The 18,109-nt window shown below is 41.0% G+C and overlaps 1 protein-coding gene across 5 annotated transcripts in view; it reads left to right on the top strand.

Moving 5' to 3' along the window:
* The window catches only part of qkia (QKI, KH domain containing, RNA binding a), an 81,146-nt gene that overhangs the window by 37,314 nt on the left and 25,723 nt on the right, over window positions 1-18,109 (top strand). For all 5 annotated transcript variants that reach the window (XM_084915155.1, XM_084915154.1, XM_084915157.1 and 2 more), the window contains exons 3-4: window positions 4,172-4,288; window positions 12,642-12,785. In XM_084915155.1, the coding sequence (XP_084771281.1) occupies window positions 4,172-4,288; window positions 12,642-12,785 (261 nt within the window). The remainder of the gene's footprint in view (window positions 1-4,171; window positions 4,289-12,641; window positions 12,786-18,109) is intronic.

Here is an 18,109-nt window from a genome sequence, read left to right on the forward strand (position 1 = left end):
ACTAAGCAGGCTGGTAAACTCTGTAAAGCCTCCATAAACTGTTACGTTGGAGAAATGAGACAAAATGTATCTTGGGTTGGAGGAAATGGGACTTTTGCAATAAATGGTGGGTATCATTGTTTCGCAATAATGCTTTCAGACTTTGAGGGAGGTTTAGAGTAAAGTAAGTGAAAAGATGGGGAGAGATGATGGTGCCTGGTGTAACCAGGTTCCTCCTTTCCATGATGCATTGCACTGAATGAACTATTCCTCATTTCCATAAGCCTAGCAAGGCTGGTTAATAAGTGATTGGTATTCTGCTCCTGGCCTGGCCCGGCTCTTCGATAAGCCTTCCACGCACACAGTCAGAACCCTCAGCATGATCTCATTTCCTGTCTCCCCACCACCACAAACAAACGCCGTCAAAGGCACAATTGTTCTGCTTCTGTGAGCATTGTTGGTGGAACTGCTGTTTTTTCTCAGTAGTTCACACAAAACCAGAATGCCCGTGCGCACAAACCCGTGCAGCTCTGTATGCCGAGGGTGTCTGCAAGAGTTCACCCCATACATTGTGTCACACACGCTCACAAACACACAGTGACAGAGACGTAGATGCACACAGCATAACCCGCCTGTGGAGTAGCGATAACTGGGACTAAACAAAGGCCCTTTAATGTCAGTGTAAGCCTTTGTCCTGGAGGGGGCTTTGTGAGTATGAATGTGTGCGTATCTGTATGTCTTTGTGTTTACACATGAGCTATGTGTGAATACTGTATATGTTTGTATTTGTATTTTGTTGTTTGTTTTTTTTGGGGGGGGGGGGTGAAACTTTGAGAAAACTCAGATAACGTGACACTGAACTCAAGAACTGAAGAGAAGACTTTGTCCTCTAAGGGTTCCATTGCAATTTTCTACTACTGTAAATAATCGAGCCCAACCCCCCTCCTTTTTCTTTTTAGTGAGGAAAATCATAGATCTGTTGACAATAATCAATAATAAAGCTCTGGAAGTCCAGACAAGAAAAATGATGGCTCCCAGATGTTTTTTAAGTCTGCAGAAGCACAGAGTTGATTTAACAGCAGGAAGACAGAAAATGAAAGCTAGCTTGATAGTTTAGCAGGCCCGGGTGAAGACTGGATAGTGCATTTGGCAGTCAGGGCACGGTATCCGTCCTTCTCCCCTGTCTGGCTGTACTGAGTGTAGTTCCTGGCAGAGTCGATGGCCCTGTACCCTTCTGATAACTCACCCGCTTGGCTGTTCATTGTCTCTACATTCCAGTAGCTGAAAATGGAGGTCGCTTTTTTGTAAAAGCATATCAACATCCATGAAAAGAGTGTCAAACCCTCACTGCAGACCAGGGAGCAAAGCGAGCCATCCACTACAATTAAAATGCTGAGCTTTATTCTATTACTGAGTAAATGTGGCTTCACTCTTTACAGCAGTGTTACATTTCAAATCAAATTTCAAGTTTAACTATGATGAGTGGCTGCTTTGTTGAAATGCTCGCGTAATCACGTCACAGCAAAAATGAGGTGTACTGCCAGCTTAACAAATATGTATATTTTTGAAACTTACAGGAAGAAATGTGAAGTGTGCAAGCAATATATGGACATGTGAGACAAAGCCAGACGAGGCACGTGGCGTTTAAATAGCTGTGCAGAGTGCTTGCTGGGTTTTCTGCTTTTCCACCAGTCTTACTCAGCTGTACACAGGAACCCCTGCAACACAATAGAGACAGCACCACCGCAAGAGGGCCTGGGGCCATAACAATCCGCACACTTCTTTTATCTGCAAGGACCCGTCAGATGGAGTTGAGTAGTTAGCTTGTCTACCTGCACAGTGTGAAAAATGCGAGAATGCGCCGGTGCTGGCCTTTCTTACTCATAATCATTTCCCAAGTAGTGGTAAAACAAGATGTGGCATCATCTCTAACTTTTTCCTTTCTTTATTTCTTCCTGCTTTCCTCCTTCGTGTCACTGCTCTCTGACAAACACAGCATAATCATGTTCACATTGTACACCTCTGCTGTAAAAAAGGCGAGTGGTTCGACTAGTTGCCACCTCAGAGTTTTAATCAGATATTCTCCTACCCCCTTCTATAATCCGATAATTCAAGCTTGCTGTGTAATATATATGTATTTAATATATTCACGGTGAATAAATCTGTCAGTTTTGGGACTGATGGGTTATATTGTAGGTTTTAAGGCCAATGGGAGCTGTCACATGTCATATCTGCACAGAAATCTACATATACATTTAGATTTTTTTTCTTTCTCTTTAACCTTGTATTTGCTAATTTGATAGCAAGCATTTTTCAAATATGTCACCACTGTTGTTAGCAGAGTGTAACACACATCACTGTAGCTTGAGTTTAGTGGGTTAGAAACGGTGTGTTTGTGTGGTATGTGTAGGAGTACCACAGTACTCAGGGTTCACCCTCGTCTGCAGCGGGAGCTGTGATGCAGACAGACAGCTCTCTCTTCTGTGCTTCTCGAGGCTGTGCATGCATGTGTGTGTTTACGTACAAGTCAGAAGCAGGCCACCATACCTCGTTGGTGGCTGACCTCCGAGGACAGGTGTCCTTACATCCTTCAGCTGGCACACGCACACACACAAATGTAGCCCCTGTGCCAGTTTCCTGCATTCGAGTTAACCAAACAGACAGTTGCCTTGTGACAGAGAAAAGCACGCTTGCAGCCTGTGTAGCAGCACGCTATGATCATCTGTGGGAGACTCCAGTCACAGGCTATGTCTTTCCTGTTAGAGACAGGCCAGGGATGCAGGAAAACCCCACTGACAGGGACTAGAAAAACAAAAGGCCCGGAGTTTTCGATTGTCCTCAGTAGCATTTATGTTGTTTAGGGGAAATACTGGCAACATCACATTAAATTTGTAATCCCTCTGTAATTAAATGTGACTCCTCTGATAGCCTTTTGGATTTTGCAGAGGCACTGGTGCGGTGGCGTGCGTAAGCAGATGTGACTGCGTTTTAAGAATTTAATGCTGTGGTGTCACAGCTCATTGCGACAGCCCAAGAGACGAATAGTTGTGCTTCTGATTGTGAAGGAAAGCTTTCCGCTATGGCAGTGAGCATTTTCAGGTAGGAAAAGAAGGGGGAAGGGGGCATCTCTTACCCGTCATGCTCTCCACCAGCCGTTGCATACGTTATTGAAACCTGGGTGGTTTGTTTACCTTTTTATACATCACTGTGCTCCTCCTTACCCTCTGTTTTTGTTCTGGCTGAAAATTGATTTGGATTATTCCAACATGTTTTCTCTTTATCCTGTTGGAAACCAGTTTCATGTCAAGAGGATTGTTGGCAAATTTGTTTCCTTGTGGTACAAAGCTCCACAGCCACTCACCAGTGAAAGGGGGGCCATGATAATAAAATTGTGTCAAAACACACTGCCATACTTCACAACCCCTAGCACACTTTCCACCTCAATTTCCCTTGTTCCTTTTCCACCATGCCCACCCAGACTACACCCTCTGTAGTTAATATTCTATTTTTTGTTTGAGATCATTTTGACATCTATTGGGGCAAGCCAACCTCACTGTCGTCTGTGATTGTGCTCTCATTGTGGTGAAGGGACAAAAAATACAACCAGTGCAGCTATTTTAGCACAGTTTCCAGTCAAATAGGTGGGGAAAAAAACTACCAAGAGGAACTGTGTCTGCTGGTTACCAACTTTTCCTTTCCTACATTTAGCAGACAGCAGATTGTTTGTGTCAGACAAGGGGAAAAAAATCTATTTTGGGTTAAGCATGGCCTGGTAGATCACAGAAAACACATGATGGACGGCACCTGCACGCGTACTCGCTTAAGTGAAGTGGACATTACACTGCATAGGGAACTGGCAGGGTGGGGTCAGTTTAATATCCTGTCAGACTGATATGGACTTTTGTGTTCTCAGACACAAATCCTCCAGTGTTGTTGTCGAGAAAAGTTCAGGGCTGTAGTGCAGGTGTGAAAATGGCTCCTGAAAGGCTGAAAGAGGGTAGTTTTGGCTGTGCGTGTAGTCTTTGTAGCAGAGGCGTGATATCCAACAAAGCTGAGGTCATGCTTTTTGAAAGCTCATGGAAACTGCTCATTGCTTATGAAGGGTTTCTCTGAGGTAAATAAAATGTAAATTTTTCTGTCTTTTATGTGTCTGTATATAGACTCACAAGGTTTTCTCTCTCTCTATCTGCAGTATAACTTTGTGGGGAGAATCCTTGGCCCGCGGGGACTCACAGCCAAACAGTTGGAAGCAGAAACGGGATGCAAAATCATGGTGCGAGGAAAAAGCTCCATGAGAGACAAAAAGAAGGTAAGATCATCAGTGGCAGTGTGCCTGGTATATACAAGAGGAAAACTCATATTTTTTTAATTTTCACACAATATTGCAAAAGTTTCTGGGCCAGTGGTCACACAAAAAGCTTCCCTCTGGTCTTGAAGAAACATGAAGCAGACACGTGCTTAGCTAATGCCCAGTGGCTGCATCCTGATATCTGATAGTGCTGTTTGCAAAACGCTGCGCAGTGGAAAGTATTGAAGCCAGTAGTAAACCAGTCGGCCAAGGCCAGGAGCAGCCACTATTTCTGGATATACCGAGCTGACTTTGGAGACATATAAGGTCTCTACATATCCACAAAGGAATGAAGTTATGCAAAACAATGCCACCTTTTGCATTATTTTATTTACAAACTGTGCTCTTTAGGTAAATAAAATGAAATGATGTGAAACATTTTGAGCCCACAGTCATAAAAGACCTGGAGTATTGATGTTGTCTCTCTGTGCGAGTGACATGGACACGATTACTCCAACGAGACGACGTAGGATTTTCAAATTGATATACCATAGGTGTGTGTCCTAAAAATCTCAGACGCCAAGTTTGCTGAAATTCCTATTGTAACACAATCCCAAAGTATGGCTGACAACAAGACAACAGCAACAAAAATGCACCCTGAAGGAAGATTTCAAGTCTGTCAGATCAGGTTTAGTGATGCCCTTAAAATAAGAATAGTTTATTAATCCCTGAGGAAATTGTGTGGAAGTTAATATAAGGACAAATTGACAGTTTTAAGATGTGTTGTTTCAATTAACTGTGCAAATTTTGCTCATCTGCCTCAAAGCCTCCTATAAAGCCTCCTGCTTTTGACTGTATTTAATTAAGTCATTATTTATATCTCATTTTTAAATTTTCCTTTTCTTTGTGTTCCCAATTGCTCATCATCATATCGGTGACTCTTTAGGTACACCTTGCTAGTACCAGATCAAGCCCGCTTTTGCTTCAGTAACAAGGCACTTTTACCCGGAGAACTGCCTCTCACTTTGTATTTTGTCTTTTTCTGACCAATTTCTGTAAACACTAGAGATTGCTATGTGGGGAAATCCCACAGATCAACAGTACATCAACAGTTTCTGAAATACTCACACCAGCCTGTCTTGACAACAACAAACATTCCAGTTTCAAAGACACTTAAATCACTTTTCTTCCCCATTCTGGTGCTCAGTTTGAACTTCACCATGTTGTCTTGACCCAACTAAATATTTTGAGCTGCTGCCATATGATTGGCTGGTTAGATATTTGGCTTAACAAGCAGTTATAGAGGTGTACTTAAAAAGTGACCAGTGCATTGACACAGTGTGATGAAAGCAGTAATTTAACAGTTACAGAAATGTCTTTTGTCCATGTCCAAATACTTACCTTTCTCCTACATAAAAACAAAAAAGTCCAACAGTTACAAAATAGTCCAATAGATCATACAGATTCCAGCTGAGTCATATGTTAGAGGATCCAGTTTGCTGCAGGCCCAGTGTTTTTGCTCCACTTTCTTTTCTTTTTTTTATGGCTTCTTTCATTCGTATTTTAATTTCTATCTTTCCTTCTCATTTCCATTTGAGTAAGTTCATTATCACAGAACAAGATGGAGATGCTCAGCTGCGGCGTCTTCTTTGGAATTAGATCCCGAAGTTGTTTAATGGGACCAAGCATGCTCACACATGTACCAGCCCACACATCCTTTTGTTTTAGCTCATTACGTGAATCCATGATTGCCTCCCTTATTTCTTACTGTGTTAAAAGTTAATGACGTGTGCCGGGTTTGTTTTGTGTGTGTGTGATGCTGTGATGGGACCTGTCAAGGCAAATATTACACACATAAGCAAGCAGGATCATTTCTCCACTTGATATTTAGAAATTAAATGATCTCATGTTCAAAATGCTTCATAAATGGTCCTGAATACTGTGTATACATAGAAAATCTAAGTAAATGAGGAAAAGGTTTTGTTTCCTCCCCCAAATCCATTATAGTTTTTTTTTTTTTTTTTTAAATTTCATTTCTCTCTTTTTTCCCTAGTATTGTGCCTGGATTTTAACGTACACCCATGTAGGGCTACAAAAAAATCATTATTTAAGAGGATTACTTATCGAGACTAAAAACATACATTTGTGAAATTTAAAAATGTTTAACTGTGGATTTCCTTGAACTTTAAATTTAATTAAACTGAACAACAAATATGTGAATGGAAAAGAAATTAGGTGGTAGGGATACAGGATTGTTTTGATGGAAGTTGAGCTCACTAGTCTCCATTTCTGGAGTTTGCTGGTATAGTCTCACCTTTGTTGAGGAAAAGGCATTTGCTGGACTCATAAAAAGAGACAAAACCAGAACACCATTACAAAATTGATTGCAGCACAATAATTCCCTATCTCGAATGTCTTTTTTTAAACAAAATTATAACTGAAGATTTAATTACATTAATCACTCAACACTCCACTAATGTCGTTTTTTTCCCCCCATTAATGTTGCGTTACAGTGCATAATGAGGAAAACGCCTAATAATGTGACTGTTTTTGGACCCATAAATCATAATGGATACTATGAGATTTGTTTACAGGACCTCAAAAGCTTTGAAGTGTCTCATGGCTGTGGCTCAGCTGCAAATAAAGCTGCGTGAGGAGCTCCCAGTCACTGCATTCTCAACCTCAGTATTTTCAGCTTGATGCCCCGTGGCAGAAGGGGATGCCACGGCAGCAGCTTAGCCAGTGTGTTTATTCAGGATCCATTAGCAACAGCATTTTTATGCTCTCAATAATTCAGCTGGTTACTCCCTCTTGGGTCGCACTGCCTGACAGGGAGTCAGTTCACTGGAGCTATGGAATGGGAAAGAGAAGTGAAGAACAATAGTGAGAGAAGAAAAGCAGAAAATAAAATAAGAGGGAAAGAAGCAGGTGAAGAGAAAAATAGGGTAGACGGATGGATGACGAGTGATGGAGATTTTTGTAATCCTGAACATCTAATCACACCAGATTATAATTATTTGTTGTATATTTATGTAACAACACATATCATGTTTTGTTTTAGGCTGCCTGACACAAATTTACTTTGCATTGCAGTCTTCTTTTGTTTGCTGTAGTATTTTGTGTGCAAATTAAAAACTGTAGTCATTTAATTGTTTCCAAGCACAGTATTTAAGCATAGTTAACAAATGTCTTTTGTCTAATGGTGCAGTATTGGGTTATTTAGAATAGAATATCTGAAGTAGAAATTGAAACATGTTGGACAAGATAGAAAAATAAAGTGATTTTCATGAATTTTCCCTAGAACAGATGAATTTCTTGCCCCTGAGTAATAATCGAGTGCAAACCGTTCTTTCTTAAATGTTAATTTTTTTTAACAGAAGAAAAAAAAAAACACTAGAGAAAAATCTGTTTTGTGCCTCTGACCGAGTCACCATCGACATTTCCTCAGGACTGAGGCAATATATTTCTGTAATGACACACTCTTTGTCGAATGAGTTGCAGCACGGCCTGTGATGTAATGATTGCAGGCCTGCACACCGTAGTGTTGACGCTAAAATGATGTTGGGCAGCCATAATGGACAGAGCCCAGCAGAAGTATATTTATCATTTATGGTTTGGCATGGTAGGCAAATACAGAATATGAAAATAGTGAACTTACTACAAATGTCTGTGTGTATGTGCAGGCATCTGAAATCCAGCTTAGGCTGAGACAGGGGAGTCTAACACATGAAAATAACTTGTGAGGTCTCTATAAGAGTGACTGGTACACGTAGATTTTTGCAACATCTCTGAATAGAGAAGTATGGTTGGAAAGATGAAAGATTTTCTGACACATTTGAGTAATTATTTTTCTGACAGCTAAAAAGGACTCTCTTTGCAGCCATATTCCAATCAGATTTTCACCTGACGTGGCAGCTTTGGTCTCTGTTTTCCACTCCTGCAGTCGCGCTTAATGCAAAACAGCAGCAAGAACAACTGCAATTAAATTACAGGTACGCTGTATCGACTGCTGCACAGGCAGAAAAGGGATTTCCCTTCCCTTTTGCAAAACCAATTCCCTAATTCTATTTTGGCTGCTACATGGTGAAATTACGTAGATGGCTGTTTTATTTAGAGTCGCACTAAATGTCCTTTCAGACTTGCACTTGAAAAATGTTCTCTATCAAGTGAATTTGCTTTGATTTGTTTTTTTTGCTGATTGTCCCAAAACATAATGACTAAAACTGTGCTATCAGCACGGTCACTGATGGAATAGAATCGGACTCCAATTTGAGCCATCAGCTTGTGCCAGCCCATAGACAGAGTCACACTACAGCTCCTGCATTTATTGCTTAAGAGTTAATATGTGACATTGGCAGTCAATACACTGAATTCCATTAGCCTGCTGGCTCTGCAGCAGACCTACTTGTTTTGTTTACATTTTAATTTATTTTTTTTAGCTCCTCATCTTTGGATGCACTTCGATAGAGCCACAATAGCTTCTTTGTACTTAAGTCTTCAGAGTCCAGGTGTTACTTTAGTTGCCTTGGAGTTTTTCCTCTGCAAATGGCTTTAGGGGCTTAAAAGTTGACTGTCATAGAAAAGGACTAAGGCAGTTATTTAGTGTTGTACATTTCTAAATTATATATAAAATCCAATTTCATTTGTGAACATTAATATTTGATTGTGGAAGAAGCACAGGCTGCCAGGCTGATTATACACCAGAAAAGCTGGTAGACATCAGGGCTGCGCCTCGGTTAACTTGGCACCATCCAACCGCAAAAGGGCACACTGTGAGAATAGCAGAGTATACATGCAGGTATTACGGCTTCATGCTTTCAGTGCACAGATGCTGGTGCATGGAGAGAGAAAGCAGTGAATAATTTAGTCTACCTTAATTAGTTAATATTAATGGCTGGTTATTAGCAATGTTTACCTTAAGCTGAACAACTTAAGGGAAACAATGTCGAGTCAAAATATCTGCCTGGTTCTTTTCTCTCATTTTATATTTATAGCTCTAACTCTTTCAAGCTGTTTTTATGTTTTTGAATTTATACTTAATCATTGTAATGACCAACTGTTAACAATAGTTTAGTAACATTAGTTGTTGTAGCTAATGGATAAAATACACCCTAAAAACAATATGTCCCATTGCTTAGAGCCTGTGGGGTCACTTGAGGCCTGGTTTGCAACACACTGACTGAAACCGAATACCTAATGGACACAAAGTGTCGCACAAAGTCACTTTGACTTTAAAATGAAATCAACATCCATATGGTATTGATGGCCGAGAGAATGATTTGTACTCCCTGCAATCTGAAAAGCCTTATTTGTAACGGAGTTGTGTTGCAGGCTGTTTTTGGTCTGTTTTGAGCACCCTTAATGTGATTGGCATTGAGCAGAGGGTGCAGCTACACTTGCCGTATTACCCAGTAATTCATGTCTTTGTTTCTCTGTGATAGGTGGTTATGTCCTTTAGCCACAAAGATTTAAAGGTGACCTGTTTAGTAATGTCATGTTCAATCTGTCATTTTTGATCTTGTTTATTGATAAGTTGAGTTTTTTAACCACTGTCATCTACATTTTGGGGGTGGATATGTTGGTTTTCTGTGTTTATTTTGTAATCTGCCTCATTTTCATTTAATATGTAGTTATATCTTTTCCCCTCAGTGCTTACTGTTCTTCTCCAGCGTTGCTTATCTTCTCTTGTCCTTCCATGTCCTTGCAGCTCTCTGCACCTGTTTGGCCTGCTTGCATTCAGCCTCAGTTGTTCTGACCTTAGTTGGGAAATCCTTTAGGATCAAAGGCAAATGGGCCGTTCAGAGTAGCAAAGGCTCCCGCCCATACAAACCACCTCAACTCCAGATCACGAGTTGAAACAGTAGCTAGACTGTCAAATACCAACAAAATAACAATAAAATTGTGGCGCTGCATGGCCAAAGATCCTTTTGAGTGTACCTGACTGTAAAGAGTAACTACTCGGATCATGAAATAAGTTTAAAAAGCCTACGCTGAATCACGATTTTTAGGACAACCAAAAAAGGGATCGTCAAAAATATCAGTGCTGTATTTTTGTAACCTTTTAACATGTGGTGAGAATTGAGGCCTTAAGTTTTCTGAGAGGTGTGAAATGCAACGGGCTAACAGGTGCTGCACAGACGTTGGAAGTCGGGCAACATAACTGACTAGCAGCCTTTCCCCTTGATCCTGTTCTTAGATGGTGTTTATAGATGCAATCCCCATGCTATTTTTTCATGCTACGTGCTTTGCCAAAATCCATTGCCCTCCGGTACATGGTTATTGCAGTGGCATTTGATGTTGGCCAGCGTGGACATTGTCTTCAAAGGCCTTCCCAATATTCCTGGTAGGTCTCCTCTTTCCTCCCCCTCCAGCCTTCCTCCTGTTTGTCATGCTGTCACATTCTCTCAGAGGCACACAGTGACCTTGTTCTCAGGCAGTCATGCTGGTGTGAGATGTGTGGGTGTACGCATTCCCCTCCCCCCCCAGATATATTTGAATAAAATCCTTACCAAATCTGAATCTGTCCGAGCTTTGGTGGTCACACTTTGCACACATATGCGCACGAGCATGTGACCGACTAATCTTTTTTTTTTTGGTTCCAACTTGAGCAGGAGTCTGTCAGTGTAAATACTTTTACGTGTCAGCCATGTGTTTTCATACTGTGTCCTGCATACAGTGGCAGCCCTTGTGGCCTTTCTGTCTTGTCCCCTCCAGAAAGTGCTGAGTCACGTTCCAGTCCCCATGTCCCCTAATAGGCCATAAGCAAACAGCCATGGTGAAATAATGGCCTGACTGCTGAAAACTAGCCCCCCAACAACCCTCCCACCCACACCCATGTGTGGAAAAGGGGAAAACGAGAGTGGAATATTGAACTTTCTTGTGTGTGTGCGTGTGTGTGTGTGTGTCTGTGTGTTGTAAAGAGCAGTGCCATGGCAACAGCTCTCTGTGGAGTAGAAAGCAGGTGGGTGGCACTCAGCTCAAGCTCTTAGTACTGTGCGTGCGTGCGTGCTCCACCTCACTTTGAGGTGCTCGTTGAGTATATTGAAATCATGTCAGGTGGACCCCATGCAGAGCACAGCAATGCATTGTTTGTAATTAGACATCCTTGCAGCAGTTCGCTCACTACTCAGAAATGAGCCGTGATCTGGAGTTGAGGTGGTTTGTATGGGCGGGAGTAAACGATACAGTATTTATGAACAACAGCAGGAGAGTATGCAGCTGACTGCTCGAGACTCTGACCTCCTTTAGAAAAACATTTCTGATTTTACAATGCAGTCAGATCCATTTTCACTTTACATGTTTTGTCTTCACAAACTGAAACATTTGAGCATTATTATCCCTTTTTTTCCTTTTTGGTGCTATAATGTGGTGTCACACATCAAAATCTGAGGTTGTATCTTTTACAGACAACCTAGACCTCAACTCCTCACCTCAAGGGGAAGTAGTCTGCTTTCAAACCACTGGCTTTCATGGTTGTACGCTGACATGCGATCCAACCTCAAAAGCTTTTTAGAGCGCTCTCAGTGTGCTCGCTAGATTTACTGTCAGCCAGGCAACAAGAAGAGGGAGGAAAGTAGCTATGCTAAATTGAAAATTGATCCCATTTTTTATTTTTTTGCTGCAAATGTAGGATTTTTTTGTCTGTACATATATCCCATTTTACCTTTTTCACACGACTTGGGTATGACTGGGCTTTTCATGGAGGCAACTGAAAACATAAAGCTTCTCCAAACTTCAGTCTGCCAAATTTCAATTTTGAGCCTGCTTCCTATTTAACTGTGTTGAAAGGCTATCTAGCAGTGATGGCTGGTTTTGAATACAACCCATTTTTTCCTTTTAGATGCTGCTATTACTACAGTTTGGGACCCTGAGAGTGCTGTGCTGCTGCCTTTGTAGGAAGGAAAACGACTCCTTCATCGAACCTTTGTTGCCCTTACAGTGTATGTCAAAAAGTGTCAGAGGCAGATGCACACTCATGTACTTTCACATACTCTGAGCCCTAGCTATGTGTTATAATTTTATTCCAACAAGTGAAGTTGCTGCGGTTTAAAAAAAAAAAATCCCCATCCATCTCTCTCTGATCCATCCATCTTTCACAGATATTAATTGCTGCAGGGCTAGCTGTCATCTTTGTCTCTGCGAAGCGAGGGATCTATTAAAGAAGGGTGTCCTTTCAAAGTTAAAGCTAAATAGCTGACTAAAGGGCCGGCCCTGTCATCCCGCCTCTCTTCACAGGGCCCCGTCGTCCTCTGTGTATGCCTGCCTCTCGCCTCCACTTTCTCTGATATGCTGTGTTACTGCACTGGTACTCTAACACACCCACACTGTCACATTCACTCACCGTCTCTCTCGCTCTTCCTATTTCTCTGTCCAGGAGGAGCAGAACAGAGGGAAGCCAAACTGGGAACACCTAAATGAAGACCTTCATGTCCTCATCACAGTGGAAGACACACAGGCTAGAGCAGAGATCAAGATGAGGAGAGCAGTGGAGGAGGTCAAGAAGCTCCTTGTACCTGCAGTAAGTACATACTGTCCACAAGCTTATACGTACACATTTTGTACATTTTGCCGCTCGGATGGATGTATGGATGGATGCAATGGTAGCAGCTTGTGGTTTAATGAGAGATTTAATGTTCTCCATTTGAGTTTCCCAGAAGATGAAGGACTTATATTGACTCTAAATTTATGGTCCTATGAGAAGCTTTTGGTCAAAACAACAAGATTACCGACCTACATATGGCATACTACCTCTATCCCGCTGTTAGCATCCTGTTTACTTCCATATATAGTTGAGGAGAACAGGTTGGCTGTACCTCCAGCGGAGTGGAAAAACATAGCTAGCTGTACACACCTCCTGTGACTGCCACATTTCATCTCCGCTTCCCCTCTGCCAAAACTTCCTCTTACATGGTGCCACTGGTGATAGCTGCTGGTAGTGCTTTTGGCATGCAATGCATATTTTTGCTTTTAGCTGTGGCGACCAGGTGGGCAGGGCAGCTGAAGGCACAGGTTTACCACCAGGTGGCAATGCACAGGGTTGGAGGTCTGTGGAAATGGGGCCAACCAATATCAGCCCTACAAGGTTAAACAAAGTGTTACTTGCATTTGTAACCTTGTTAAGCTGCTGTCCTTCATGCATTCTATCGTGCTAATGCATAATTATTCCTACATGTGTGCTTCACATTTAGATTCTTTCGCCCGGGGAGGAACATACGCAACAAGGACAGCGTTTGTCCCAGTTGTAACTGTATTACAATTACAAGCATGTAATGTTTGAGTGTCAGAGTTATGATGCCTTCGATACCCCAAGAAAGTCAACATTTGTGGAAATGAGCTCAATAGTGGGAAAAAATTTGATCTGAACACATCAAAATAGGGGTTATAAGATTACGGGGATATTCAGATGCACACCAGTAAGAGCTGTATGTTAATCAATTTATCCAAAAAATAGCTGAACAAACTTCTCTTCAGACTTATAAAATGGAAACCTGAATCCCAAGAATTAAGTTGAAGTCACCTATTTAGCTCTAAGACCAACATGTTTGAAACTTTATATAGAAATTCTCATGGGAAAGGCTCTCTGAATCCTGGTGTTGTATTAGGAAAAACAAGCATAGACTATAAATTGCTATATTTTAATTCAAATGTTTACATGTGTCAGCTCAGGGTTATTAGTTATTTTATTGGGTCTGCCACATCAGGAAAGTAATTGTTAAAACAAATGGGGTTTACCTCTTTACCCCTTGAAGCTCCTTGAGTGCTTTCTCTCATATTTCTGGTCTGCTTGTAGAACAAAATGACTGGGTGTGCATCAGAAGTTAGTGAGGGTAATCTCTGCCTATGCAGCTATGCTTGAAAAGACCTGGAAACCATCCTAATGGTCGTCAAACCACATTTTTATTGATATATACTGAGGTGTCAAAACTCATCACGGGGGAGGCTGTAAAATGTTGTTTTATAGTGTAAAGAGTTAAAACAAATCCTTGTCATTGCATCATTCTAGGGCCGTGAACGGCATCTTTTCGTTTAGACCAGTTTAGAGCTTCACGTCTGCCACAGGAAGCTGCATCATGCATCTCCTGTCTTCTGTGATGTTTCTAACCTGTCTGTCAAAGCGGTATAAGGCCTTTCTGAGACAGTATGGAAAGCGCTTTAATTCGTGCCATCTTGCCGGAGTATTTCTTGTCTGTATTCGGCTTACTTGTCATTTGTTTAGGCGCCGACTGTTTTGAATACTGAAGTGTTTCACAGCTCCTCGAGGAACTGATATGACTTCACTCATACCACACTTAATTGATTTTTTTTTTTTTTTACCCTTATTGGTTGAATTCCCTTATTTTATTGTAGCAACAGTCAGTCAAAACTTAAAATGGATGCAGCGAGGGGAAAATTTTTTTTGTTTGAAGTCAAAGAGGAAAAAAATTGCTAAGCTCGCCTGTGTTGCACGGATATACCATGCAGTATTTACCCTTGTAACATGTGTGCTGCCTAGCTGAGAAGCAATAGTGTCTAATGGATTCCTGTTTTAAGCCCAAGTTGTGTAGACAGATGTTTCGGCATATTGCTGGTGTTTCCACCCGTACTTGAAATGATCATTTTAAAGCCATTAAAACTAGCACTGCTATCCTTTTTTCTCTCAAATGAAGCCATGCTTTGCACCGTTTCCTCCTTTTCATCTTGACTCCTTTTTGTTAGAAGTTTCCAACAAAGTAGATTCATGAGTTTAACAACATTGTTTTTGCAAGACTCAACAGTCAGAAAAACATGTTGGCATCAATAAAAAGAAAAAAAGTAACCCAGGGAACATCCTACTCTGATGGATTGGACAATTTGGAACCGGTTCTCATTTCCTGACTTTAGTTTGGAGACTTGTAATTATGTACAGAGGATATTGAAAGACTTTTATATGCACAGTTGAAGATGAAGGCCATATCTGGAAGCTGCATTATTATAAGTAGAATGAGTCACTGGCACACGTGTCAACACGACACAGCAACACCTTTTAAGATAATGGCAGCTTCTCAGTGTTAAAACTAATCCGAATCAAGTGCCATGAAAATAACTTTATCACTTTCCTAGAAATCTCTGTGCATTTTGCACCCTTACAAGTACATTAAACACAGTCTGTTAATTTGGTACCTGAACCACTGAGTGGGGTAAAGAGGCACTCTTTTATTTCTCAAACACAAGAAAGCTTCTTGCTCTTTTGAGACACTAATGAAATCTCTTTGCTCATAAAGTTTCTCTCTTAATTTGAATAAGAGTTTTATGGATCTAATTAATGACCAGATGCAGTTCGCCAAAGGCTATTTTTCCTTCAGGCAAAGCATCTTTGTTCATTTAACCATAATGAAAAGTTATTTCCATTAGTTAGACATTAGATAGATAGTGTTTTTTCTGAACCTATCAAATTTGCATATAAATGTTCTGATTTCTCAGGATCCATGTGTCCTGTTTTTGCTTTGGAATATAATGAAATAAAGGAAGCACATTTTCCTCACATTCATATCTATTAAAAAATGCTAAAGCTTGTTCGGCTAAGACATATTTTTAGTTAATACTCTACTTTATATTGACGCAAGAAATAAACCAAGTTTGACTTTGTTATAGATTTTACTTACCACAGAGGACTCTGATTGGCCCCTGGGTTCAATATAATTGTCTGATGTTCCTAAATACTGGGGTAGTGCATTATCTACCCAATAATTCTTAAGGGCTCTGCATTTCTTTCTTTCTTTTCTTCTGTTATTTCCTGCATCTGAATGCATACGTGTCGTGAGTATGTGTGGGACTGGGTGGCTGTAATGCCCTTTATCATGCTAAACTAAATTGGATTAAAGTATGGACACGCTGAGTATGCACAGTTCTAATGAAGGGCATCTCCTCTACGTTTGGCAGCGTAAAATCGCCTTTATTACATCGCACAGGACACAAAATGAAAATCCTCTCCTCCCACTTGCTTAGCCAACTAAACTCAGTCACGCTCATACTATTTATTTTTTTTTAGTAAGAAAATAGTTTGTAGAAGCTTGTTTAACAGTAATGATTTAGTTTAATTATTCAAAATGAAACTTTTTTTCCCTAGGCTAAATAAGTGCATTTAACAGAAACAATATGAGCTTATTTCTCATGTAATTTTCTTTTTTTTAAGGGCTTAAAAAGCATGACTTGTAAAATCATTCGGCTCATTTGTGGGTTTGTATGATGTATTTACATTTTATCTGTCATTTAGCCAGTGGCTGCTGCATTGCTCATGGTAGTTCTTCATCTTTGCCCCGTGTGTTGCTCTTTCACTCCTTAGTCCTGTGAACTTTTCAACTCTAAATGAACTGGGAGCAGGGGAACGACGGCAAGTTGAGAGGCAGAAGGAAGGGAGGTGGGGGGAGATTGGTGGAAGAGCTTGATTGAGCTACTCTTTCAAGTGTGGATTTACTTCACTGATCCTACGCTAGTGCGCACACACACATGCGCTTGCACACAAAAATGCGTCCACGTGCGTGCGTTCGCATACACACCGACAAAAATGCTGCTCTCATCTCTTGAGTCCTTCGTTAAGGCCTCAAACAGAGCAAGCAGCAGAACCCCAATGCACTTTCGGTAACCTCAGCTTGCACAGTTGTATGCATAAACCCTGACTGGCTCATTGCACTTCTCCCCACTATCCTTAGAAGGGCAAGAGAGCAAAGATTATCAGCCTATAGGAAGGCATTATCCTGTGATTGACAGAATATCATGGCCAATTAAGAGAGAGGCAAAAAAATCCCCCTCAAAACCCTGATTTTTGTGTATGCCAAGATTATGTAGAATGATGTTGTCATCACAAATAAGAATTGGCTTGCAGCTGACTTGTGTAAACAGACATACGCTTAGGTCCAAATCCATCTGAATTACTTCCACATGTTATTAATGATCTACTGCTTACTTGTACTCACAACCTCAAACAAAGCATCGATGGAAAACGTTTTTTTTCTGGTGTAATGAAGTCTTGGCTTGGCAGCTGCACACACAGGGGGTGCCACAAGCAATTTCTTTATAATCCTCATTAAACGCAATAACATGACCTCTGTATGAAACATTTAGGCACGCCGCACCTTTGGCCACACCCCTTCTTAATCAGGCCAGTGTAGGTACTTTACCTTTCTTAGGAGCAAGTGCCTGCTGTGATATCACTGATTGACATGTGGCCTGACTGTTTCACTGCAAGCTGTGTGGCAGACGTTGTCTCCAAATTATTTAGTAGAGATTTACTTTTTAAGGGCCCCGAAAAGCGCTATATAAATGCAATCCATTATTATTATTAATTGGCAATAACTATGTTAGCCAAGAGATGCATTGTGTAACATTCTGTGTATGAGAGTGTGCAGGAGGAAGGAAAAGGGAGCAGCAGTGTTGCCTTTTTTAAAACTCTGCATAGAGCTCACAGATTTCTGATACAGGAACTGGATGACCTGTCTTAATGTTTTTGTTCCAGACATAAATGTGGGGTAGCTGTAATTCAGGAGGTAAAGCAGGTCGCCTATGAATTGGCCGTTCAATCGCTTTGCAGTATCACAGCTTCATTTATGGCGACGTGATCTGTGTTTATGGTTCATCTCACCAGAGATGCTAATTCATATTATAGATATAGCAAAGCAAGAAAAACAAAAATTGGGCTTACCTACACTGCAATGCACAGTGAATCCTTTCGTGAATCTCCAGTCTACACACGATTGGCTAATATGTTTCCTTGTTCGACTTCTGATTGGCTCTTTGGAGACCGGGTGAGACAGCCTGCATCTGTGCTGTTATGGATTTCTCCAATAATCTACTATTTCAGATTCTTTGAGAGCTATATTTCTGCCT

This window comes from Perissodus microlepis, chromosome 19, assembly GCF_051167445.1.
Source record: "Perissodus microlepis isolate ML-2025 ecotype Zambia chromosome 19, ASM5116744v1, whole genome shotgun sequence".
Classification (NCBI taxonomy): Eukaryota; Metazoa; Chordata; class Actinopteri; order Cichliformes; family Cichlidae; genus Perissodus; species Perissodus microlepis.